At 56.8% G+C, this 24,731-nt stretch overlaps 2 protein-coding genes and 1 pseudogene across 10 annotated transcripts in view; 1 reads left to right on the forward strand and 2 right to left on the reverse strand.

Moving 5' to 3' along the window:
• Positions 1 to 7,241, forward strand: part of SLC25A25 (solute carrier family 25 member 25) — a 39,722-nt gene extending 32,481 nt beyond the window's left edge. For 3 of the 6 annotated variants that reach the window (XM_032257378.1, XM_032257380.1, XM_032257382.1), the window contains exons 4-11: positions 253 to 288; positions 548 to 659; positions 1,775 to 1,933; positions 3,729 to 3,881; positions 4,175 to 4,282; positions 4,378 to 4,545; positions 5,056 to 5,206; positions 5,287 to 7,241. In XM_032257378.1, coding sequence (XP_032113269.1) covers positions 253 to 288; positions 548 to 659; positions 1,775 to 1,933; positions 3,729 to 3,881; positions 4,175 to 4,282; positions 4,378 to 4,545; positions 5,056 to 5,206; positions 5,287 to 5,471 — 1,072 coding nt within the window. In that variant the 3' untranslated portion in view covers positions 5,472 to 7,241. The remainder of the gene's footprint in view (positions 1 to 252; positions 289 to 547; positions 660 to 1,774; positions 1,934 to 3,728; positions 3,882 to 4,174; positions 4,283 to 4,377; positions 4,546 to 5,055; positions 5,207 to 5,286) is intronic. The other 3 variants (XM_032257379.1, XM_032257381.1, XM_032257383.1) reach the window with 1 other exon arrangement.
• Positions 7,242 to 9,221: 1,980 nt separating this feature from the next.
• LOC116535903 lies at positions 9,222 to 15,566 on the reverse strand (annotated as a pseudogene).
• Positions 15,567 to 16,617: 1,051 nt separating this feature from the next.
• PTGES2 (prostaglandin E synthase 2) lies at positions 16,618 to 24,731 on the reverse strand. Of its 4 annotated transcripts, XM_032257386.1 has the most exons (8): positions 23,707 to 23,969; positions 21,075 to 21,272; positions 20,611 to 20,703; positions 20,349 to 20,407; positions 19,555 to 19,704; positions 18,783 to 18,983; positions 18,213 to 18,330; positions 16,618 to 17,199 (listed from the first exon to the last, which is right to left on the reverse strand). In XM_032257386.1, the coding sequence occupies exons 5-8, from the start codon at positions 19,665 to 19,667 to the stop codon at positions 17,071 to 17,073; spliced, it is 561 nt and encodes a 186-aa protein (XP_032113277.1). In that variant the 5' UTR covers positions 19,668 to 19,704; positions 20,349 to 20,407; positions 20,611 to 20,703; positions 21,075 to 21,272; positions 23,707 to 23,969; the 3' UTR covers positions 16,618 to 17,070. The 4 variants fall into 4 exon arrangements, with proteins under 4 accessions (XP_032113277.1, XP_032113276.1, XP_032113278.1 ...); XM_032257385.1 differs by lacking the exon at positions 20,611 to 20,703 and having other exon boundaries at positions 23,707 to 24,731; XM_032257387.1 differs by lacking the exon at positions 20,611 to 20,703 and having other exon boundaries at positions 19,555 to 19,700; positions 23,707 to 23,977.

The raw sequence follows: 24,731 nt of genomic DNA on the forward strand, positions 1-24,731 counted from the left end.
GGACAGTAGCCCTGGCACCCGCTCCCTGGTCTCCTGGCTGGGCCTTCCCAAAACCCTGCGGGCTGAAGACTGGCTGGTCCTCAGGGACAGCAGCCCTGGCGCCCACTCCCTGGGTTCAGTCGCTGTGGCGGGCTCATCTCATGCCGTGCTGTGCCCACGTCTCTGGGTGTGTGCTTGCTTCACTAACATGGCTCTGAGCACTTATGCGTATTGTTTCTCCTCTCTCCTCTGCATCCTTTGTCTGTCTGTCAGAATACGAACGGGCCATTTCTGGGGCCCTGTCACCTAGTAAGTATCCGTGTAGCTCGCGACTGCCTCCCTTGACTTCTGTGCCTGATCAGAACGGGGTTCTTGTGGGCCATTATATTCCCATTGTTGTGCTAAGTGGGGTGTGGAGCCCCCTGCCCTTTCTCCTGGGGGCAGAGGCGCCTCCTGTGTTTTCTGGGCAGCCAAGGCACCTGCCCTTGGCTCACTGGGAGGCGGCTGAGGGGGTGCAGCTGGCGGGTGGGCATGTGGACCCGTGGGCAGCCTCGCCTCTGTCTTGCAGCATGGATAAAAACGGCACGATGACCATTGACTGGAACGAGTGGAGAGACTACCACCTCCTGCACCCTGTGGAAAACATCCCGGAGATCATCCTCTACTGGAAGCATTCCACGGTGAGCCCCGCACCCCAGGGGCCCTGAGCCCAGCGCCATTCAGAGCGCGGCCGAGGTTTTCCAGCTGCCTCCTCTTCCACAGGAGACTGTCCCCTCCTCTGCCAGCCCAGTAGAGCTCTCCACATGCTCCCCCTGTTCTGGCACCGGCCAACCTGAACAGCCCCATCGTTCACACACAGGATTCCTCTTCCAGGAACACCTTCTGTCCCCACATGCTCGTTGCTCTTCAGGGCCCACTTCAGGTGCCCCTTTCCGCGGTGCTGCCTGTTCTCCCAAAGCTGGTGTGACCCTTCCTCCCAGTGGGAGGGGGCGGAGGCAGAAGCTATTCTGCAGAGAGCTATGAGGTGTCCCCACGGTGGCACACTTGCTGCCCATTCACCCCCGTCCACTGTGGTTTCATGTTCAGAAATGCGAGTCTGTGTCAGCCTCTGCCCCTGAGCCCCTCAGCATGGCGTGTCCCTCTCTTGAGTCCTGGTGTGCAGTTCTGACCCCCTGGACCGTCCACTCCAGGAGGGGAGGCCAGAGGTGCTCCTCATCTGCCTTTCACAGTGCCAGGCCAGGGTTTGTTGAGTGAACTTAAGTGGACAGCTCAGGGGTGGGAGCAGCTGGCCCGGAGCTCTGGCCTTTAGCTCTGGGATCAGAGCAGAGGTGGCTCTGATCAGCCCGGATGCCACTCGGAGAGAGGTTACGCAGGCAGTGAGTCCTCATGTTTGCCGAGGCCTTGCATAATGTTCTGCCAGTGTGATCCCGTTACACGTGAGGTTTCGGGTGGCTTTTACCCCGACTTGATCCCTCTAGCACAGCCAGCCTGGTGACCTCGCACAGGCCTTGTGAGCTTTTCTTGCAGGAGCTCCCTGGCAGCATTGGGAAGGGTTGATGAATGGTTTTAGAACTGGCACCTTCCTGCTGTGTTCAGCTAAGACTCTAACTTGTGCCTCTCCAGGGCCCCAGTGGGGGTGAGAGCTCTGCTGCCTTCAGAGTGAAGGGGAAGGGCCCCAACCCGCTTCCTACCCAGGGTCCCTGGCCTAGAGCCATGCTAGAGGGTAGAAGGTGACTGGTGCCAGCAGCCTTGCCCCAAGGGTCCTGAATCAGGCTTGTGTTATCTTTCCTCACAGATCTTTGATGTGGGTGAGAATCTGACAGTCCCTGATGAGTTCACAGTGGAGGAGAGGCAGACGGGGATGTGGTGGAGACACCTGGTGGCAGGAGGTGGGGCAGGGGCCGTATCCCGAACCTGCACCGCCCCCCTTGACAGACTCAAGGTGCTCATGCAGGTATGCAGGGAAAAGGCCCCAGACCAGGGGGCGGGGGGGCAGTTTTCACTTGGCGGATGCTGCTTGGCTACTTTTCCCTTTCTCTGACTGGTGCCGACTTTGGGCCAAACTTCCAACCCAATAAATTAGACTGGAATTATTGCTCAGACCGGAGTACCATCGGATCTACTCTAGGTGACATTTTGTGCAGAGCGGATCTAATTTTATCTGAGGCACTTAAGCCAGGCATCACATTACAAGGGCATAAGGTGGACAAGTGAAGCCAGGGAGGCTGGGTGAGGCAGGAACCAATTTCTGTAAGCACATCTTGTCCTCACCTGACCCAGACACCAGTCGGAAACCACGCCATTACCTTGGCCAGGTACACAAATCCACGTCCAAACAACAGAGATAAGCTGGGCTGATGTCAAGGCAGAATTGTGAAACTGACCGACACAATGACACTTGTGGACTTTGATGTCTGAATGGTGACTGGCCACCACCTGTCTCCTTGCTCGTACCTAACCTTGTTCCAGGAGCCCAGCTTGGAAGAGCTGCCTCCGTTCCCTCCCCTCTGCCTCGCTGGGCCTCCCGGTGCTGCACAGAGACAAAGGAAGCAGATGGTTCAGGGCAGAGAGCCTTGGGCTTGGACTCTGCCCGGGGCGCCACCACAGCTGCCTCCCTCCCTCTTGTGGCCTTGAGCAAACCCCTTTCCCTCCCAGGACTTCCCCTCCTCTGTGAAAATAGGGGCTTGTTTTTTTAGCAGAATGATCAGGAATGTTGTAGAGATTAAAAGCAGGCCTTGGGTGAAATGATAAAAGGCCTGGGATGTGTCTTTAAACCAGCATGGGTTGGGGCAGCAGGAGCTACAGATTGGCTATGGTTTGATCATTGTCGAAGCTGAGTGGGCATTTATTCTATTTTTTAATATGTTTGAAGTTTTTTTAATAATAAACTCGATTTTTAAAAATTGTTATTTTGAGACAGAGTCTTGCTCTGTCGCCCAGGTTAGAGTGCTGTGGTGTGATCTTGATTCACCGCAACCTCTGCGCCTGGGTTCAAGCAATTCTCCTGCCTCAGCCTCCCTAGTAGCTGGGATTACAGGCGCACCCCACCATGCCCAGCTAATTTTTGTATTTCTAGTAGAGACAGAGTTTTGCCATGTTGGCCAGGCTGGTCTCGAACTCCTCACCTCATGTGATCCGCCTGCCTCAGCCTCCCAAAGTGCTGGGATTACAGGCATGAGCTACCATGCCCAGCCTTTTTTTTTTTTTCCTGAGACAGTCTCACTCTGTCGCCAGGCTGGAGTACAGTGGCGCGATCTCGGCTCACTGCAACCTCTACCTCCCGGGTTCAAGCGATTCTCCGTGCCTCAGCCTCCCAAGTAGCTGGAATTACAAGCATGTACCACCACACCGGCTAACTTCTGTATTTTTAGTAGAGATGGGGTTTTACTACATTGGAGGGCTGGTCTCAAACTCCTAACCTCAAGTGATCCACCCTCCTCAGACTCCCGAGGTGCTGGGATTACAGGTCTGAGCCACCCTGCCTGGCCTTGATTTTTTTTTTTTTTTATGTTATCTTTACGGAGCTGTTAAGAACAAGGCTGGCAACCAGTGGATGCCCAGTACAATCTAGCTGAACCTCACTTAGCCAAAGGGTTACTTTGGTCTCATGGTGCCAAGCTCATCTGCAAAACCCACGGAAGAAAGACCCTTCTCTTTGGCCTCAGCTGGTTGGCCAGCAGAAGCTCTTGGCCTGGTGAGGCAGCCGTGCGGCCCTCAGGTCCATCTGACTGCTTGCTCCTCTCTCCCAGGTCCACGCCTCCCGCAGCAACCACATGGGCATTGTTGGCGGCTTCACCCAGATGATTAGAGAAGGAGGGGCCAGGTCACTCTGGCGGGGCAATGGCATCAACGTCCTCAAAATTGCCCCCGAATCAGCCATCAAATTCATGGCCTATGAGCAGGTGAGGACTCAGCTCCCCAGAGAGCGTCACTGGCCAGCAGCTACTCACTGCTTGTACTTGCTGGCTTTCCCTGGACTGAGCTCCCTGACACTTGGAGCCAGGAGCCAGCCAGGGGACGGCAGGGCGAGGCGAAAGGCCTGGGCTCACCATCAGTTCCGTACATTTCTGGGCAGCATAAAATGTGCCAGGGACTCCAGGGCTCAGCTGAGACTGGCTCCAGGAGGAAGGGAGGGGCAGCAGCAGGTGCCCCAGCTTCTGGGTATATCGGGTGGTTTCTTTGCTCCTGGTTCTAGATCAAGCGCCTTGTTGGCAGTGACCAGGAGACTCTGAGGATTCACGAGAGGCTTGTGGCAGGGTCCTTGGCAGGAGCCATCGCCCAGAGCAGCATCTACCCAATGGAGGTGAGGGGCCGCCTCGGTCCTGGGACAGGCAGTGTGCCTGGGGCTAGGGAGAGGCACAGGCTGTGCTCACGCTTCCCATTGCTCCTGTTGTGCAGGTCCTGAAGACCCGGATGGCGCTGCGGAAAACGGGCCAGTACTCGGGCATGCTGGACTGCGCCAGGAGGATCCTGGCCAGAGAGGGGGTGGCTGCCTTCTACAAAGGCTATGTCCCCAACATGCTGGGCATCATCCCCTACGCCGGCATCGACCTAGCAGTCTACGAGGTGAGCTCAAGAGGGCTCAGGCTCCTGGCCCAAGGCAGACAGGTTTAGAAACCCCCTCCCAGCACACCTCCGCCTGCTGTCTCCCTCCTTGACAGATGCATGGTTAGCGCAGGAAACCACTGCGTCTCCTTCCAGCTCCTCTGTTCATTGCAAGGCTTTCCTTTACCCTGCCTGTCCCTGGCAGCCCCCAGCAGCTCCTGTGAGCCCTGCCCCTAGGTTCTGCGTCGCCAGGGGCTCAGCAGGCAGATCTCCAGAGCAGGGTGGCCCCAGGGGCTCAAAGGCCCCAGCATGCTCCAGACAGACCCCAGAAGTCAGCCCTTCTGTGTGGGGAAGGAGGTGTTCCCTCTGCCTTGTCCTGGAATTCCCAGTGACAGCAGAAACAGGGCAGCCAGGCCTGGGCCCGGCAGCTGGGTTCCAGTGGCCTGAGGATCCAGTAACAGCCCCACCTCCCATCTCTTGCTGCTCACAAGCCCTTCCTAGGGCTTATCCCATGCTCCCTTCCCCTTCTAGACGCTCAAGAATGCCTGGCTGCAGCGCTATGCAGTGAACAGTGCAGACCCCGGCGTGTTTGTGCTCCTGGCCTGTGGCACCATGTCCAGTACCTGTGGCCAGCTGGCCAGCTACCCCCTGGCCCTAGTCAGGACCCGGATGCAGGCACAAGGTAAGGCTGGCCCTGAGCAGTCTTTTGGGAGGTCAGAGGGTGCAGACAGAAGCATCTGACTGGTGGTCTCTGTCCTGCAGCCTCCATTGAGGGCGCTCCGGAGGTGACCATGAGCAGCCTCTTCAAACAGATCCTGCGGACCGAGGGGGCATTTGGGCTGTACAGGGGGCTGGCCCCCAACTTCATGAAGGTCATCCCAGCCGTGAGCATCAGCTATGTGGTCTACGAGAACCTGAAGATCACCCTGGGCGTGCAGTCGCGGTGACGGGGGGAGGGCCGCCATACGGTGAACTCGCTGATCCTGGGCGGCTGCCCGGGGTATGCAGCCATCTCATTCTGTGAATGTGCCAACACTAAGCTGACTCGAGCCAAGCTGTGAAAACCCTGGACGCACCCGCAGGGAGGGTGGGGAGAGCTGGCAGGCCCGGGGCTGGTCCTGCTGACCCCGGCAGACCCTCCTATTGGTTCCAGGGAAGACCACAGGCATTCCTCAGGGTCCAGGGTCAGCAGGCTCTGGGCTCACATGTGTAGGGACGGGACATTTTCTGCAGTGCCTGCCAATAGTGAGCTTGGAGGCTGGCTTAGTTCTTCCATTTCATCTTTGCAGCTAGGGGTTGGCACGGCCCCTGCCCTCTGGCCTGCTACGTATCTCCCTGTTCCCCTCTGCTTCCTGCCTCACTGCTGATGTGATAGGGTGGGAGGAGGGCTGCAGCCCACATCCCACCACGCATCCAATCCCGAAATCTATGATAAAAGGTGAGGTCACGTGGCCTCCCAGGCCTGATTTCCCAGCCTGTGGCATTGACACCAACTTGGCTGTGCCAGGAAGAGGAAAGGGTCTGGCCTTGCGCTGACTGGCATCTGCGCCCTGCTGATGGCTGGGGCTCCTGGGCATGCGTGGGAGTGCAGGGGCTTGGGCCGCCTGACCCGGCTGCACTGAAGGCAAGTGCTGGGGCTTACGGTGCTCCGAGCTGGCCCGGGCCCTGCCAGGACTGGCACCAGCTCCAAACCAAACTCACTATCCCCACTGTGGCCCGAGGGCAGTGGAACACTGTGTTTGAGGGAGAAGGGCAGAGCGTTTGTATGTCCTGGAGAGGGAAGGAAAAGGTGTTGGAGGCCTTAATTATGCATTGTTGGGAAAAGCGTTTTGTCGAGAAAGACAAGCTGGACACAGGAGCGAGTTCTGTGCTTCCAGAGGAAGACAAGGGAGCCGGGAGTTTGGCTGTCTGCTCAGAGTCTGTTCTGACGTCCCTGGGGGTTCCTGTCCAACCCCTGCAGGGGCACAGCGGGACCAGCCTCACATTCCACTCATGTCACTGCTTGGAACCTATTTATTTTGTATTTATTTGAACAGAGTTATGTCCTATTTTTATAGATTTGTTTAATAGCTTGTCATTTTCAAGTTCATTTTTTATTCATATTTATGTTCATGGTTGATTGACTGTACCTTCCCAAGCCCGCCTGGTGGGGTGGGAAGAGGAGGAAGCAGGGGCCTTGGGCAGCCATAGTCTTAGAATTTCAGAGAAATTCTTGGGACTGAAGGCAGAGGAGCGGCCAGAAGGCAGCAGCCCTGGCTTCTTTCCTTTGGCAGATTAGGGAAGGACTTGCCCCACCCCCAGGGAGCCTTAGGATTTCAAGATTTGACTGGGGGCTTGCGGGGGATCCCCAATAAACTTGAAGGTGGAAGTCCAGTCATCTTCTGCGCTGGGGAGTTTTCTGTATTTCACTCTTTCTGAACGGCAAGGCAGTGAGGTACCTCTCACCATGCATTTGCAGTGGGCAGGGCTGAAAGAGAGGGTGGGGGGCTGGCTCCCTCCCTCTCAGCCTTCTGCTGCCCTTGCTCAACAATGCCAGCCCACTGGCAACGCAGGCCCACTAGCAAACCTTCAATAGGATGCAAAGATCAATGCAAAAATTACTGTTATATATGAATATATATAGTTATAACGGGAATCGTCAAAAAGCAAATTAAGAAAGAATTGGAAGTTGGAAGTTGTCATTTAAAGAAGCCTTCTAATAAAGTTATTTCAAAGCTTATCATGGAGCCAGGATTTTTCTGACAGGGGCATGGGTGGTCTAGGAGTATTGATGTGTTAGAAAATGAACCCGTGTCTCCCCTCTGAAGCCTGGGCAGCACCCCCTTTGCTTCTTAGAGGCATTCCCTCTTTAATGGGTGTTTGTTCTGTTTGGGGTGTGCTAACAGTCACCAGTGCCCTGAGTTGCTGTGTAGGGTCATTCCTCAGCCTGTCTCAGAAGCAGGGAGGGAGGGGTGGTCTCTCCTACCGCCGGAAGTGCCATCTTCACAGAGACACCAAGGACATCACTGGGCTTCTCTCCCTCCTCCCAGCTGCCCCCCCCAGCCTCACTCCACTCCTGCCTCCCCACACCCTCTCAGTAACCTCATCCCCCTCAGGATTACCTTTAATATCTATATTTAGATGACCCTCCTTTTATACTTGAACCAACTCCAGCCTCATCAGTATAACTGAACTCCACATCCCCTTAAACAGCACCTCGAGCGCAGCGTGTTGGAAGCCAAACCCTTCATTTTCCTCCCAAAATCTGCTTCCATTTTCCTCATGCCAGCAAACACAACTTCTTTCTTCTGTGAACCTAAAGCAGACAGCTTGTAGTCAGCCTGACTCTGCACTTAACCTCTGTTCTAGGGCAGTCCACCAACAAATACCCTCAGCTCCACCCTCAAAATAGATCTGCTCTCTGACCGATTCTCATGACCTCCACCCCTGCCACCATCAAATGCAATGTCATGTCTCACCTGGACAATCGCAAGACCTAAACTACTTCCCCCTGCTTCCCTTCACTCTCCACCCCAAGCCCGAGGGACCCTTCGAAAACCTAAGTGCATAGCCGGGCGTGGTGACAGGTGCCTGTAGTCCCAGCTACTCGGGAAGCTGAGGCAGGAGAATGACTTGAACCCGGGAGCAGAGGTTTCAGTGAGCCAAGATCACACCACTGCACTCCAGCCTGGGCAACAAGAGTGAAACTCCGTCTCAGACAAAAACAGAAAAGAAATAAGAAGGGGCCGGGTGTCATTCTCCATCTGCCTTCTCTTTCTCCCCTGCACTTTTCAAGTCAATTATACTACTGATTTTCATCGCCAGGTTTCATTCTGTTCCCTCACCCTTGAAGGTGAACTCCTTAAGGGTGGCCATGTCTGTTGGCTTTGTTCACTGCTGCTCCCAGCACCTGGGGCCTAAACAATGTTCAGTGAATCCTTAACATCCAGGTGTTTCTTGGTGTCATCAACAGAATTATGCCCCTGCCACAAGATGTCCATGTCCTAATCCCCAGAACCTGTGAATCCCATTATATGGCCAAGGTGAATGAAGGTAGCAGATGGCATGACGGTTGCTAATCAGCTGACCTTCAAACAGGGAGATTATCCTGAGTGTAGTCACAAGGGTTCTTCAGTGTGGATAAGGAGGCAGGAGAGAGGAGAGACACGGCATGAGAAGGACTCAGCCCTCTGCTGCTGGCTTGAAGGTAGAGGAAGGGGCCACAAGCCAAGGAACACAGGCAGCCTCCAGAAGCTGGAAAGGTACAGAAGTAGATCCTCCCTTTCCTTCCCTGGAGGCTCCGGAAGGAACACAGCTCTGCAGACACCTTGATTTTAGCCCCGTGAGGCCCATTTCAGACTTCTGACCTCAGAACTGTAGACCTACATTATTTAAGCCACTTCCCACCTACTGTCCCCCCTGGTGGAGATAAAATCCCCTTAGTCAGGGTTTCTTTTTTTCTTTTTCTTTCTTTTTTTTTTTGAGATGGAGTCTTGCTCTGTCGCCAGGCTGGAGTGCAGTGCAGTGGTGCAATCTCAGCTCACTGCAACCTCCACCTCCTGGCTTTAAGCAATTCTTCCGCCTCAGCCTCCCATGTAGCTGGGACCACAGGCGTGTGCCACCACACCTGGCTAATTTTTGTATTTTTAGTAGAGACGGGGTTTCACCATGTTGGCCAGGATGGTCTTGATCTCTTGACCTCTTGATCCACCCACCTCGGCCTCCCAAAGTGCTGGGATTATAGGCCTGAGCCACTGCGCCCGGCCCTAGTCAGGGTTTCTAACCATAGTCCTGGGCAGGGAAGGGCACGGGGGACAGGGGGCACATCTCAAGGTCTGATTTGAGGCACGATGCTCCCCCAGGCCCATCTGAATCCGGCTGGCATAGAAGCTCCAGGGGAGCCCTGGGGCAGGGGGTAGGGCGGGTGGTTGGCAGACCCCTCCTCTTCCACCAGGAAGCCCAAGCTCTGTGGGGCCCTCTCAGACACTCAGGTCTTTGGGGACACAGTCACAGCTGCCTGCTCTCAGGGAAGGCCCCAACAACTCGGAGCTGGGCCACCCTGATCCAGAGAACAAGGTGTCAGGGCAGCTGCAGAGTGGCTTCCCATAGACAGACTGGGACAGTCGAAGTCCCTGTTCCACAGCATCTAAGTTGAGTGACCTTGGGCAAGTCACAACACCTCTCTGAGCCTGTTTGCTTATCTATTAGATGAGAAGAGCAAGATGAGCCTGGGAGAGCTGTTGGAAAGTTGAACCGAAACGAGGCAGGAAATGGGATTTGACCGGTCCTACTGGCTTCATCTCCCAGCTGCCCGTCCTCCTCCGGCATTCAGACACGCTCGCAGGAATCCCGCCTTAATCGTCTCTGCCTGGGATCTCCCACATCTTCGAGAAAATCCAAAGCCAACCCGAGAGCCACCTGAGCCATGTGGTCTGGTGGGTCCTTCTTGCGGGGCACTGCCCATGCAGGACTTCACTTAGCTCTCAGCAATGTAGGAGGTGCCTCGCTGCCACGTCCCCATTCCACAGACAAGGAAACTAAGGTTTCAGGAGTGGAGGGGATTGGCCAGGACCTTGGATGCAGCAGACCCCCGACTGGCAAGTGGCATGCAGGGGAGTGAAGCTGGGGTGGGCTCTGCTGGGGCCACCCACCGGGAACTGGGGGAAGGCACAGAGCTGCTGCCCACAGCAGACCCTACAACCTGGAACCGTGCCACAACCCACCCGTGGGACCTTCGCCAAGTCAGACATGCCCCAGGGCCAGGCGCTCCTTGCCTCACCTCAGAAAGGTGGCACCTGGTCTCTGGCTTCCTCCTCGCAGCCAGGAGGCCACAGAGAACCTGGGAAACGTTGGGCAGACCTGCGCTTGAACCCTGGGTCCCGGTGGCGTGATCTTGAGCAAGTCTTCTGCCTCTCTGAGCCTCAGTTTCTTCACTAGCAAGACAGGCGTTGGCCTTCTGACAGCTCGTGGGGGAAGGAGCTGTTCTGGTTCACGTAAAGGGTCAATGTGAAACAGATTCAAACCAGCTCTGTTGACGCGGAAGCCCTGTTCTCACCTGGAGCTTGCCCTGTGCCGCCCTAGTCCAGATTTCACAGGTCTGAGTGCATTGGAAAGTAGGGGAAGGGTGGGAACAGGTGGGGCGGGTGTGCTGGGCCCAGCTGCCCAGGTGCGGACTTTGCTACCTACAGCAGCAGCAGGCCACGTGGCCTGGGCTGGCCAGGAGCGGGCAGCAGGAAGGGCATGGCATGATAGCACCCCCATCCTGCAGACAGGTAAACTGAGGCCAGGGAGGGCTCCAGGCCTGCCCCACTTCTCTGAGGGGCAAGATAAACCTAGGTCTCCTGCTCTCAGCTCCTCTGAACACAGGGGCTGGCCAGGGAACACTGGAGAACCTGCACTCTCTTGGTCATTATCACCCACCAGCACAGCCCGGCGGCCCGGGAGAAGCCGTTATCACCCACGGCAGTTGTTGAGGCTGAAGAGAGACGGAGCTGGCTCCACCCACGCTAGTCAGTATGGAGCACCCCTGGCAGAACCAAAGAGCCCAACCTCCCACCCCTCATCTTACAGATGAGGAAGCTGACACAGACTGGAAGCCCTGGGACTTGCCCAGGTCACCACGTGCGCCACCACTGTTTCTCTTCCCTGACTACACCTGGCTTAAACCTCACGTATTACTGTCCTGGAGCAGCTTTGACCAAACCACATACTTGGTAACTTCAAACACCACAAATAGCTGGGAGCCCGGGCGCACACCTGTAATCCCAGCACTTGGGGAGGCTAAGGCAGGCAGATTGCTTGAACCCAGGAGTTAGAAACCAGCTTGGGCAATGTAGTAAGATCTCATCTCTACAAAAAATACAAAAATTTGCCAGGTATGGTGGCACACATCTGTGGTCCTAGCTACTTGGGAGGCTGAGCCTGGAGGACCACGTGAGCCCATGAGTTGGAGACCAGGGTGGGCCACATAGAGTCTATATCTGCAAAACATTAAAAGAAAAATTTTTCTGGCCAGGCGCGGTGGGTGGCTCATGCCTGTAATCCCAGCACTTTGGGAGGCTGAGGCAGGCGGATCATGAGGTCAAGAGATCGAGCCCATCCTGGCTAACATGGTGAAACCCTGTCTCTACAGGTATTGATCGACTTACGACCTATGCAACTTATGACCATTCGACTTTACAACCACAATCGCTAGCCACGACTGCTCCGCGTCTGGCAGCACAAACGTTGCCCAGCTGGGCGTACGACAGTGCGGACCAGCTTCCGGCAGCACTACCATCTCCGCGTGCATATAGCCTACTCAACTTACGACCAAATCGTGTTACGACCGGTCTGTCGGAACCAATCGTGGTCATAAGTCGAGCACTGGCTATACTAAAAATACAAAAATTAGCTGGGCATGGTGACTCACGCCTGTGGCCCCAGCTACTCCGGAGGCTGAGACAGAAGACTAGCTTGAACTCGTGAGGTGGCGTACTGGGACAAGTCCTAACGTGTGATAAAGTATATCGTTTGCTGAGAACGATGGCAAGGCAAACCTGGCTGCCCGCCCCCCCACCAAGTGGAAAACTACTTGGGGCATTCTAAAGTAGCAAAACAGTATATGTATATCATACACCGGTTAAAACAATTATTTAAGCACGGGATACGTGACCCTGCCCCCGGGGCTCCCTCGTGGAGAATACTTGTTAGTTGTCTGTGATCAGTGGTAAGCAGGCACCAGCTGCCTACCTAGTTTATTTTTGTTCTAGGAGAAAACACAGAACACCTGTCAATAATAATCACCTGTTCAGAGTCCGATCGAGGCCCTCAGCCCCGAATGCTGTCAGCCCCTGAGGCTCACAGCTTGGAAGGCTGCTGGCCCTCGGATAGTATCACTTTGCTGTTCTATCTGGGTGTCTGCTTCTTAATGCCTTCAGTGCCACCTGAGGAGGGGTCTCTACGGCCGAGCTGGACCCAATAGCAGAGGTTGTAGTGAGCCAAGATCGCGCCACTGCACTCCAGCCTGGGCGACAGAGCAAGACTCCGTCTCAAAAAAAAATTATCCAGGCATGGTGGCGCATGCTCATAGTCCCACTGATTCAGGAGGCTGAGATGGCGGAACACTTGAACCTAAGAGTTCAAGGCTGCAGTGAGTCGTGATCATGTCACTGTACTCCAGCCTGAACAACAGAGCAAGACCCTGTCTCAAAAAAAACAATGGACACACAAAAGCAAACCAGCATCCTCCCCATGAGCTCACTCTCCCCAGGGAGGAGGGGGCTTGCTGTTCTCAGGACTCTTTCCATTCTTACTTCCTGGAGTCCTTGACCTTGAGCTCTTGGAGCTAGTGGGGAACACAGCAGGGAGTATGTTCTGAGAACAGACGGCAGACCCTACCAACCTCATAAAAACACCCCTCGTGTATCGACTCTGTGTATCATCATCCAAAACATCTTCCCAGCCCTGGGCTTACCCTTCCCAGCCCTGGGCTTACCCGTCCCATGGAGGTTTACTGATGCCATTTCCCAGTTGGGATGGGGCTTGCCCAAGGTCACAGTGGCCAGTGGCCAGGTCCTGAACTCAGGCCTTCTGAAGCCATCAAGACCACAGGGAGCTGTGAATGGTGGCTCACACCTGTAATCCTAGCACTTTGGGAGGCCAAGGCGGGAGGACTGCTTGAGGTCAGGAATTTAAGACCAACCTGACCAACTTAGCAAGAATCTGTCTCTATTTTTTATAATTTATTTAGAGATGGAGTCTTGCTCTGTCACCCAGGTTGGAGTACAGTGGCACAATCTTGGCTCACTGCAGCCTCCATCTCCTGGGTTCAGGTGATTCTCCTACCTCAGCCTCCTGTGTAGCTGGGATTACAGGCACACACCACCAGGCCCAGCTAATTTTTGTATTTTTAGTAAAGATGGGGTTTTGCATATTGGCCAGGCCAGTCTCAAACTTCTGACCGCAAGTGATCTGCCCGCCTCAGCCTCCAAAAGTGCTGGGATTACAGGCATTAGCCACCATGCCTGACCAAGGTTTTTTTTTTTCTTTTGAGAGGGAGTTTCGTTTCGTTGCCCAGGCTGGAGTGCAGTGGCCATGTGATCTAGGCTCACTGCAACCTCCCTGGCCTCTATTTTTTCAACAAAGAAAGAAAAAAAGACCACAAGGGCCATGCCGTCACCTGAACACGCCACGAATGCGGCAGGGATTCCTGGCTTTGGGCCAGTTCCTAAGATGAGGTTTGTTTTGTTTTGTTTAATAGAGACGAGGTTTCACCTTGTTGGTCAGGGTGGTTTCGAACTCCTGACCTTAGGTGATCCACCCACCTCGGCCTCCCAAAGTGCTGGGATTACAGGCATTAGCCACCACGCCCAGCCTTTTTTTGAGGGTCTCACTTTGTTGCCCAGGCTGGAGTGCAGTGGTGCAATCATAGCTCGCTGCACCCTCAAATTCCTGGGCTCAGATGACCCTCCCACCTCAGCCTCCTGAAGTGCTGGGCTTGCAGGGATGAGCCCCAACCTCTAGAGGCATGTTTTTTCCTAGCCACTTATTTTCGGACTCTTACAGCTAAGCCCATTTTACAGATAGGCAGAGTCACTGAGCAGCGAGGGTTCCGAGATTCATTCCAGGAATTGGCCGCGAGGTGGCAGCACCAGGCCTTGTTTCCATCTCCTACGAGGCTTGGTGGGCTCTGGCGCCCTCTGGTGGCTTTTAGGAACCACATCAAGAGGTCTGACGGAGAAACATTGGGGAAACTGAGGCAGGGTTGTCGCCTCTTGGGAGAGGGATACTCGTGGGGAGAAGCTGGGTCGAAGTGGTGTCCTGTCGTGGCCTCAGGATGACTGGCCATTCTCCAGCCTGTCAGAGAGGTCTGGTTAGCACAGTCCTGGGCCCTTTCGTCAAAGTGAGCACTCAGGGGAGGAGGGTGCAGGCTCCTCCCCATCTGCAACAGCCCCGGGGATAGAGCCCTAGTCCAGGACTCAGGCCCCTGTTCCTAGCGCGGCTCAGCTGCCAACAAGATCTCCTTCTGTTTCCTCCTAAGGAAGGAAACCTTATCCTTGAGTCTGTGAAGCCAGAGAAAGGGGCAATGCCTGGTGGCTGAGGCCAGGCCTACACCCGGGACCTCCTAAGACAGACCAGGGCCTCGGGGGGAGGCTGCAGGGAAGAGGCACAGCCTGCACTCACTGGGCTGAGCAGGAGGAACAGAAAGGGCTGGGAGCACAGGGTGGGGTTCTGGGCAGCGAGACCCTCCCCTGGCCTCCTTGTCATGAACAGAAGGTGGATGCCTTGTAACAAGCTGGCCACATCAGATGCTTTCAGGACTTTGGCTCTGAGACAGAGAGGTGAGTCAGCCTCCGTGTGCAGCTAGAAAGGTATCAGGTAACCATGGGTGAGGTCTGAGGAGGCAGGAAGAGCCTGTCTGTGAAGGGAGGGGAAGTGAGAGTGCAGAGCAGGGATGGAGGATGCTGGGATGGAAGGGCGAAGGGATGCAGGAATGGAGAATGGAGGGGTGCGGGGATGGAGGGGTCCTTGGAGCAAAGGCCCCTCAGGACTTTGGGCCTGACCAGTGAAGTGGAAGTGCCGTTCTGGGCACTGTGGTGGCTCTGGGGCCCCTACACCTGTTGGCCCCTCAGAGGCGGCTGCCACAGCTCCTCAGGTCACAGATGGGGACAGCCTCAGGCCTGGCTGCCACCTCCCACCTGCAGCCCCAGTACCTGGAGTTAGCACCCCCAGAGAGCTAGTGGGGGGCTGGCTGGTGGACTGTGGTGCATCCAGGTGGCAGGGCACTATGCAGCCATATGGACAAGCCAGTGTGACACAAGCCAACAGGGAGACGCCCAGGAGGGGGATGAGAACATAGTGGGTGGCAAGCCAGCCCATGGGAGAAACCGAGGTCGCCAACCACACAGGCTACAGGTCAGGGCCTGCCCCTACCCACGGCTCCAAATGTCACATGGTGCTTCCAAATGTCACACCGCCTGCCTCGAGCTCTTGAATGTTAGCTATTACAGAACGGGAATTATTTTGTTTTTAAAATACTACTAATAAAATGTAAAAAGTTTCGCCGGGCGCAGTGGCTCACGCCTGTAATCCCTGCACTTTGGGAGGCCTAGATAGGTGGATCACGAGCCAGCCTGGCCAAGATGGTGAAACCCCATCTCTAAAAATAAATAAATAAAATGATTAACTCCCTGTAAAAAACAAAAAAAGTTGCCTGGCCGGGCGTGGGGTCTCACACCTGTAATCCTGGCACTTGGGGAGGCTGAGGCGGGCAGTTCGCTTGAGCCCTAGAGTGTAAGACCGGCCTGGGTACTATGACAAGACCCAATATCTACAAAAACATAAAAAATTAGCTGAGGATGTTGATGCGGGCCTGTCGTTCCAGCTACTTGGGGGCTGAGGTGGGAGGATCCTTGAACCTGGGAGGTCGAGGTGCAGTGAGCTATGATCCCGCCACTGCATGCCAGACTGGGTGACAGAACAAGACACTGTCTCAAAAAAGTTTCTCGAGAAGGCAATACCCATAATTCCCATAGGGCATTGCCCAGTCCACGAAATTGGGAGGGCCCAGCGGGTGGGGCCCCGCCTGGCCTCTGGAGGCCCCCAGCAGCCCACCCCACCTCAGTGAAATCAGGGAACTGAGGAGCCCCATCCTGGGTGCTCTGTGCAGGAACCCACACTCACCCTCAAAGGCAGAGCCTCTTCTCCCACAGACCCTGGCCTAGCTGGGACTGAAGCCAGGGGTGGCCACCTGAGGGGCCTGTGCTCCCCTCTGTAGCACAGAGGTCTGAACAGCCTGGTGCTCTGGGCATTTGACCTGCTCCTATCACTGGACTCTCCTGCAAGGCAGGGACAGATGAAGAAACTGAGGCCTGATTAGGGACCCCACCTCGGAGTCCCACCATGGAGTCCCACTGTGGATAGGGACAGGCCCCAACCTGCACCCTGGCTGTGAGGCTCCACAGCAGGCTGTGTGCCGAGTGGTATTCTGGGGACCACGGCCCTGCGCAGCCGTCCCATGGCTGCCACCTGGGAAGCACCAGGCCAGTGGTTAGTTACCGCCAGGGCTGCTGCAGCGCAAGTCTGACGCCTCCCTTGACCGCCAGCCCCACGCAGCACTGAGCCACACAGAGCTCCAAGCGATGCCCGCCATGACAGGGGCCACAAACCTTTCCTTTATTGCAAACGTGTCCCAGTCCCAGGAGGCTTGGGAAGAGTGGGAACCAGGGAAACCCAGCAATGGGATTCCACTGAAAATGAACCGTTCTGCTGTCCTGCCAGGGCCCCCATCCACAGGATGTAGCCACGGGACAGCCACTGAGGGCCTGGGAGAGAGGCGGCATAGTAGCGAGGCCAGGACAGGGAAGGTCCGGCCCAGGGCAGGGGCAGGGGCAGGGCTGGAACTCGTCCCCAACATCCCTGGGCCCCAGCAGGTGCCCTGTGTTAGAAGCAAGAGGGCTAGGGGGGTGGGTGGACAAGAGCCAGAATGATCCTGGCCCCACCAGCATTGCCAGGTGCCGGCTCAGTGGCCCCAGGCCCTGGCAGCTGGCATCTTCCGCTGCCTTCCCCTGCTGCTCGGGGAGACACTCAGTGCGCTGGGGAGGCCTCGGTGATGGCCCTCTCCACCCGCAGGTACCAGGGCTGGATGTGCGTGTGCTGCATCAGGTCATCAAAGGCATCCAGCCCCTCCATCACTCGCAGCACGCCATACACCGCCTGGGCATGGAACAAACGCATCACCACAGCCGGCTTGATAGATATCCAGACCTCCCCCTTCTCTGCCAGCTGTGTGCCAGGGCTCGTGACACACTCAAGGGCCAACAGCACAGGCGGGGCTTTGAACAAAGCCTGTGGGGTGGCTGCAGGCCTCACCTGCTTCACACTGCACCCCCTTTCCTGGGCCACAAACCCCCCAGCAAGTTTCCTTGGGATAAATGCCCTCCTCCACTCTCAGGTCCTGAGATTGGAGAGAAGAGACCTCACCACTCAGTTTCAAGACCCAGGCCACCCAGGGGTGGGATAGTTTTAAAAATGAGCTTCTGGCAAGGTGCGGTGGCTCTTGCCTGTAGTCCCAGCCCTTTGGGAAGCCGAGGTGGGTGGATCACCCAAGGTCAGGAGATCAAGACCAGCCTGGACAACATGCTGAAACCCTGTCTCTACTAAAAATACAAAAATCAGCTGGGCGTGGTGGCGCAGGCCTATAATCCCAGCTATCTGGGAGGCTGAGGCAGAATTGCTTGAACCCGGGAGGCGGAGGTTGCAGTGAGCTGAGATTGCGCCACTGCACTCCAGCCTGGGTGACAGAGCGAGACTTGGTCTCGAAAAAAGAGCAAGGAAGCCAGGCCAGTGAGACGCTGTCCCAGGGGTCTTGCTGGGAGAAGCCTGGAGCACGAGGACCCAGCCTGCCCGAGCTTGAGGCCAACTCCAGGAAGGGCAGTGTTGATGGCGAGAGGCACAGCCTTGGCCCTGGTAACACCACCAGGGCCTCTGGATCCAGCAGGGCCTGCAGCCGACCCTTTCCCTGAACTTATCAGTTATGTTGACCCAGGCTGTTCCTGGTTGTCGGTTTCTCTCCTGGAGCCACTCTGAGGTGAGTTTCTATCCGTGATGGCAGAGGGGCAGCTTCCTCTGGCAAGGCGTAGGCGCTGTCCAGATGTTCCCTGGCAAACCTCCCCCACTCTGAAGACAGAACCCTCGGTCTGGGCACCACCTGCCACCACCACACTCACCAGATCAGCGAGGTTCGGCCTCTGGCCCCCCATGAAGGGCCGGTCCTTGCCCACAGCGGCCACCCACTTGTTGGCAGCCTCATAAAGGTCCTCACGCACATTGTCCTGGAGGTGGTGCCTGGGTAGGGAAGGGAAAAGCCTCTCAGGGGAGTGCCAGTCCCAGCCAAGCAGGGAGGAGGGATCTCCTCTGGGGAGAATGGGAAGGTGTGGAGGCCAGGGTGGCACGCCAGGTGACAGCATCACACCTGCAGACGCCCCAGAAAGCATCTGTCCCAGACGGGGAGGCTGTGGCAAAGGCAAGAGACCATGCCAGGGAGAAAGCCGCAGAGAAGGCGAAGTCAGGGCCCAGGCTTCCCAGCTTCAAGGCCAGCCCTACTGCCCCTGGGGAGGTGAGCAGGAGCTCTGGGTACGAGTCCTGACTTCGCCAAGCGACACATAATCCATACTTTGTTTCCCGCCTGCCCTAGGCCTCAGCTGCCCGCTGGTCTCCTAAGAGGTGTGATGGGATCACCATGCTCGTGGCACTGGAGGCTTGGGAACAGCAGGCCCCGGACGTGCACACACACTTGCCTGCTCTTGAGTCGCTTGCTGATGAGGTACATGGCCGCCGCACCCATGTACTTGGCCACGGCGCCCTCCACGGCTCCGAACTTGCCCTCGCGGACGATGTAGTCAAAAGACGCCAGAGCCTCGGTGGGCGTGCGGTACACGTTGGGGGAGATCAGGTGCACCAGCCAGTCGTCCGCCCACTGCCGCCACTTCATCTCCTCCCTGCGGGCGCAGGACAGACTTCCTGAGCCAGGCCCTGGGCAGTGCTGGGAGGAGGCTGCATTCTCTAGAACATACCCACTGCATGGGTGGGAAGCGAAGCCTGGCCAGGAAGCTTGTTTTTGTTTTTGTTTTTCTGTTTTTGTTTTGTTTTGAGACAAAGTCTCTCGCTGTCGCCCAGGCTGGAGTGCAGTTCCGCAATCTCAGCTCACTGCGTTCTCAGCCTCCCAGGTTCAGGCGAACCTCCTGCCTCAGCCTCCCAAGCAGCTGGGACTACAGGCACGTGCCACCACACCTGGCTAATTTTTGTATTTTCAGTAGAGTTGGGGGTTTTACCATATTGGCCAGGCTGGTCTTGAACTCCTGCCCACCTCGGCCTCCCAAGTGCTGGGATTACAGGCGTGAGCCACCGCGCCTGGCCGCAGGAAGGTCTTTACTCACAGCCGGCGTGGCCCGGCCCCAGTCCCCCCAGTCTCCCACGCTGCTCCCCGCTCACGGCATCTGGCTCAGCCTGGCCTTCTCTAGAGAAGACCCTGCCTCCCCACCTTCCCCCGCCAGCCCCAGCCTCACTCACGTCCTGGCCTCCTTCCCGCCGTACACCTGCTGGGCCTCCTTCTCGTCCAGCATGAGCCAGTACTTATTGCCGAACTCGGTCACCTCCTTGCCCTGGTCATTCACAGCCTTCATGGCTGGGTAGTAGGCGATGATCTCTTCCAGGGGCTGCCTTTGGAGAGAGCCACCGTCTCACCCTGACTCCTTTCCCCTCTTGTCCCCTGTGGCCTACCAACCCGGCTGCCCCAGCCTCAGAGTGGAGCCAGGACCAGCGAACAAAGGCTCTCCACACTCTTGCAGTAAGAAGGATTTAGAGTGGATGCCAGCACAACTTCCCCAAGACGGGGAGGTGTGGGAAGGATGAAGTGGGGGTCTCGGAGGAGGACGCCCATGGCCTACGCTGGAAATCTTTTTTTTTTTTTTGAGACTGAGTCTTGCTCTGTCACTCAGGCTGTAGTGCAGTGGCTCAATCTCAGCTCACTGCAACGTCTGCCTCCACGTTCAAGAGATTCTCCTGCCTCAGCCTCCCGAGTAGCTGGGACTACATGTGTGAACTACCACGCCTGGCTAATTTTTTTTATTTTTAGTAGAGACAGGGTTTCGTCATGTTGGCCAGGCTGGTCTGGAACTCCTGACCTCAGATGATCCACCCACCTTGGCCTCCCAAAATGCTGGGATTACACGCATGAGCCACCATGCACTCTGGAAATCTAAGCAGTAGCCCCACCTGCTTCCAGGAGGGAACTCAGGTGAGGCCTCCCTGGAGGAAGAAGCCACCAAATGCAATGGCTGCCTGGTCTCCATGGGGCTCCTTACCCTGACACCAGGTAGGTCTTGAGGGCACTGATGATGACAGAGGAGTCATTCAGTTGTTGCTGGAAGAGAAAAGCGTGGCTTAATCAGAGGTTCCCACCCAGCACCTCAGCCCTGGGCATTGTTTATCCATTCCTGGGGACAGGCCCACTGAGTCCTCCCCGCACTGCCCTCAGGGCACCCGTCCTGAGTAGGGGAGACGTGGGTGTGGGTAATGGGGAGGAAGGTGTGGGGAAGCTGTGGGTCTAAGCCCCACCCAACTCACCCATCTGGCCTCCCAGGTAGAGGGGCAGGGTGGGTTCCGGAAGCTACATACTAGACACCAAGCACTGTGCCAGACATTTCATATCTGCTGTCCCTGCAACCCAGAGTATGGCCCCTTGTTGACTCAGGAAGAAGCATGCCCAGAGAGGCTAAGTGACTTGCCCCAAGTCACACAGCTAGTGAGTGGGTGAGCCACACCGCAAACCCAGATGGCTGATTTCAGAATCCATGCTGTGAAGCTGTGGTGTTCTGCCTCCCCAAGACCCAGCAGGTGTTTGGATTCAGTAGGGAAGGGGAGAGCCTGCATTTATTGAGCATCTGCTGTATGCAGCTGCTTCCCCCATAGTCCCTAGAGGCACAAGGATCACAAGTTTCTTCCCGGGCTGCAGAGCTGGACCAGGCTAGGGGGTGCTCCAGGACAACCCAGAGTAGGAGGGAGGATGCAGGGGGTTCCCTGGGGCTCACCGAGTTTTCTCCAACCTGGGCCACCAGGATGGGCACCTTTCTGTAGGAGGAGAACTTGATCTCAGCCCTGCGCACAGGGTTGACCTCCACCACCTGGTAGGGCAGGGCGTGGAAGTCGAGGAAGGCTCGGACCTTGCTGCAGAAGGGACACGTCTTGTACTGGTACAGGGTCAGCTGCAGGTGGCTGGACAGGGAGAGCTGTGGGCAGCAGATGGAAGGGGCTTCTAGACCTGGCACCCCCAGGCCCAGGCCCTGCCCCCAAGCAAGGATGTTTTCCAGAGGAGTCTTCTGGGATGACGCTGGAATATCGGAAAGAGAATCTAGAGATGGGAGGGGGTGGTGGGGGAAATGGAGACACCGGAGGGCAGCCTGGGTTTAGCCCCCTGCCAGCACGGTCCCCAGACAGGAGTCCCAGCCTCTGCTGTGAGGCTGTGTAGGAGGAATCTTCCATTCTCTGTCCCATACTGGACACACCCCTCTTCTCCAGTCCCAAGGGGACACCAGACAGCCCCAGGGTGTGCACCCCACCCCCACAGACACAGAACAACTGTTTCCACTTGGTGCACTCACCCCTCACTCCTCTAACCCAGGGACCTCTGGGGGCCACAGCTGGCCTACCACCCAGGCTGGAGTTCAGCGGCAGGGTCTACCTCCAATCTCTTCCTCGTTTTTTCCTCTGGAGACAGGGTCTCACTCTGTCATCCAGGCTGGAGTGCAGTAGCTTAATCACAGCTCACTGCAGCCTTAAACTCCTGGGCTCATGCATTCCTCCAGCCTCAGTCTATCTCAAATCTCCGAGGTGGAGGGTGATACCTGGGCCGTGGCCTGCGTGTAGTGTAGCAAGCTCCGCAGGAAAGCCCCCAGGGGAGCCTGCTGCACGTTCAGGGCAGAAAGCCACAATCGTAAACCACCTCCGTCAGTGTTCAGAGGGGAAGCTGGCCCATGGAGGAGGGAAGGGAGACACAGGGTACTCCACGCCCCTTTCACCCACCTCTGTTCCCTTGGGTCCAGCAAAGAAGCATCTGTGGGCAGGTAGTGGGGGCCAGATAGAGTAAAGAAGGTGTGGGGTAGGTATAAAGTGCCTCAAGACAGCTGGGCTGCCACCTGGCAGGGGACACCTTCCTGCCCCTTCCTGTTTTAGCCTGGAGTCTAAGTCATCAGTTCCATAAAAATACCACCACTACTGCCACTAAATATATACACAGCCTTAGCATTTGGGGGCAGTGGAGAGAGAGGATGACAAATATTTGGAAAACGAAAGAGGCTTTCCGTTTCCTGTGACCTCAGATTTCTTAATCAAAAAAGTCTCCTCAAAACACTGTAGAGGCCTGGCTCAGTGGCTCACGCCTATAATCTCAGCACTTTGGGAGGCAAAGACAGGAGGATCACTTGAGGTCGGGAGTTCTAGACCAACCTGACCAACAAGGAGAAACCCCGTCTCTACTAAAAATAAAAAATTAGACGGGCATGGTGGCACACACTTGCAATCCCAGCTACTCAGGAGGCTGAGGCAGAATTGCTTGAACCTGGGAGGCAGAGGCTGCAATGAGCTGAGATCGCGCCATTGCACTCCAAACTGGGCAACCAGAGCGAAACTGTCTTAAAAAAAAAAAGGCCGGGCGCGGTGGCTTAAGCCTGTAATCCCAGCACTTTGGGAGGCCCAGGCGGGTGGATCACGAGGTCAAGAGATCGAGAGCATCCTGGTCAATACGGTGAAACCCCGTCTCTACTAAAAATACAAAAACATTAGCTGGGCATGGTGGCGCGTGCCTGTAATCCCAGCTACTGAGGAGGTTGAGGCAGGAGAATTGCCTGAACCCAGGAGGCGGAGGTTGCGGTGAGCCGAGATGGCGCCATTGCACTCCAGCCTGGGTAACAAGAGTGAAACTCCGTCTCAAAAAAAAAAAAAAAAAAAAATTAGCCAAGCATGGTAGCAGGCGCCTGTAATCCCAGCTACTGGGGAGGCTGAGACAGGAGAATCGCTTGAACCCAGGAGGCTGAGGTTGCAGTGAGCGGAGGTCCTGCAACTGCACTCCAGCCTGGGCTACAGAGCAAAAGAACTCAGTCTCAAAAAACAAAAGTCTCCTTAAGACACGGTAGAGGCTCGGTGCAGTGGCTCACGCCTGTAATCCCAGCACTTCCAGAAGCCAAGGCGGGCGGATCGCTTGAGGCCAGGAGTTCAAGACTAGCCTGAGCCACATGGCAAAACCCTGTCTCTAAAAAAATACAAAAATAGCCGGGTGCAGTGCCATGAGCCTATAGTCCCAGCTACTCCGGAGGCTGAAGCAGGAGGATCCCTTGAACCCGGGAGACGGAGGCTGCAGTGAGCCGCGATCGTACCACTGCACTCCAGCCTGGGCGATAATGCGAGACCCTGTCTCAAAAACAAAATAAACCAAACGAAAAAACACGGTATAAGAACGATTTTATGAGAAATCGAACAATTCCAGGTAGTAGGCATCAGGAGTGCCCCTATTTTACAGAATAGAACGCTGAGGGTTCGGAGACTTCAGGCCAACTCACTCGCCCAAGGTCACAAGCGGGCAGAGGCGACTCCTGACCCTGAGGGTTCCCAGGAGTCCCAAGCTCCGCACTGATCAGCAACCCCAACCCCGGCTGGGCCAGACCTTACCTGCGTGGCTGAGTGCTCGGCATGGAGGTCCTGGGCGCGCAGGTGCCACCGCGCTGTGTGGTACAGCCCCAGGGCTCCCCCCAGGGCAAGCGCCGCTGCCCCTAGCAGCCGCGGGCTCCCCTTACGGGTGGCGGCCACAGGGCCTGGGCCGCCCGCCGCCCCCGCGAAGCCAGCCCGGTTCTGCGTGGGGAGCAGCAGCTGGGGGCGGCCGCCCAGCCTCCAGGCCAAGGCGCACCCGCCAGGCCACAGCGCCAGTGCTACCCTAGCAGCCGGGGCCATGTTCTTTCCGCCGGCGCTGCGGGCGGGCGCGCGAAACGAAGACGCCGAGACGCGGTGCCGCTTAAAGGGCCGGGACTCGGGCGCCCGGCTGGTTGCCGGGGGTAACGGCGACGCTCTGGGGACCCTCAGCGCTCTCGGGACTGGGCGTCTGCCCGGCGCCCAGGTTCGACATGCCCGCCAGAGCCGCAGAGGCACGCTCGGGAATGCTTGCAGACCGCTCTATGCCTCCGCCTCTGAAGGTGCCTCGGCAGTGACCCGGTCGACTGCGGGAGCGCCCGCCTGTTCGCCTGCCTCAGCCGCCTAAGGAGCGGCGTGGCCGTCTGTTAGACATGCTTGACCACTTCTCCCGCAAGCGCCCACTCGAAACAAATCTGAGCCCTGAGGGCCGCGGTTTCCGGCCACCAAAGGCCCTAGAAACGGCCCGACCCGGTACCGGGTGCTCGACGTAGTTGCGGTTCTGTCTGCCCTCCCGCTTCACTGTGCGCTTCCTACTGTGGCCAGAACCATAACATTTTCCTGAACCCAAGGGGGCCTTGGAAACCACGTGTCTCTGATTTAGCCCACGCGGAGCGGCCGGCCTGCCGACCCCGAGGTTTTTAGGGACAGGATGGCAAAGTGGGGTGCCAGGCTGCCCGGTCCCTCTGTCGGGGTCGCCCGCCCTAGCTGAATCCCGGAGGGTCCACCGCATAGGCGTCTCCGCGGACAGCCCGGGGATGGCCCCGCCCGGCGCCCGGGAGAGGGGCGGG

This window comes from Sapajus apella, unplaced genomic scaffold, assembly GCF_009761245.1.
Source record: "Sapajus apella isolate SASKATOON/1434 unplaced genomic scaffold, GSC_monkey_1.0 scaffold97, whole genome shotgun sequence".
NCBI classification, from domain to species: domain Eukaryota; kingdom Metazoa; phylum Chordata; class Mammalia; order Primates; family Cebidae; genus Sapajus; species Sapajus apella.

Excerpts from the sequence above, each read along its gene's own strand:
- PTGES2 (XM_032257385.1), bottom strand. The coding sequence starts at position 23,985 with ATGGCCCCGGCTGCTAGGGTAGCACTGGCGCTGTGGCCTGGCGGGTGC. Across the intron at positions 20,408-21,074 it reads CCCAGGTTGGAGAAAACTCG|CAACAACTGAATGACTCCTC; the intron begins GTGAGCCCCAGG and ends TTTCTCTTCCAG. Across the intron at positions 18,984-19,554 it reads GGCGGGAAGGAGGCCAGGAC|GGAGGAGATGAAGTGGCGGC; the intron begins GTGAGTGAGGCT and ends CTGCGCCCGCAG.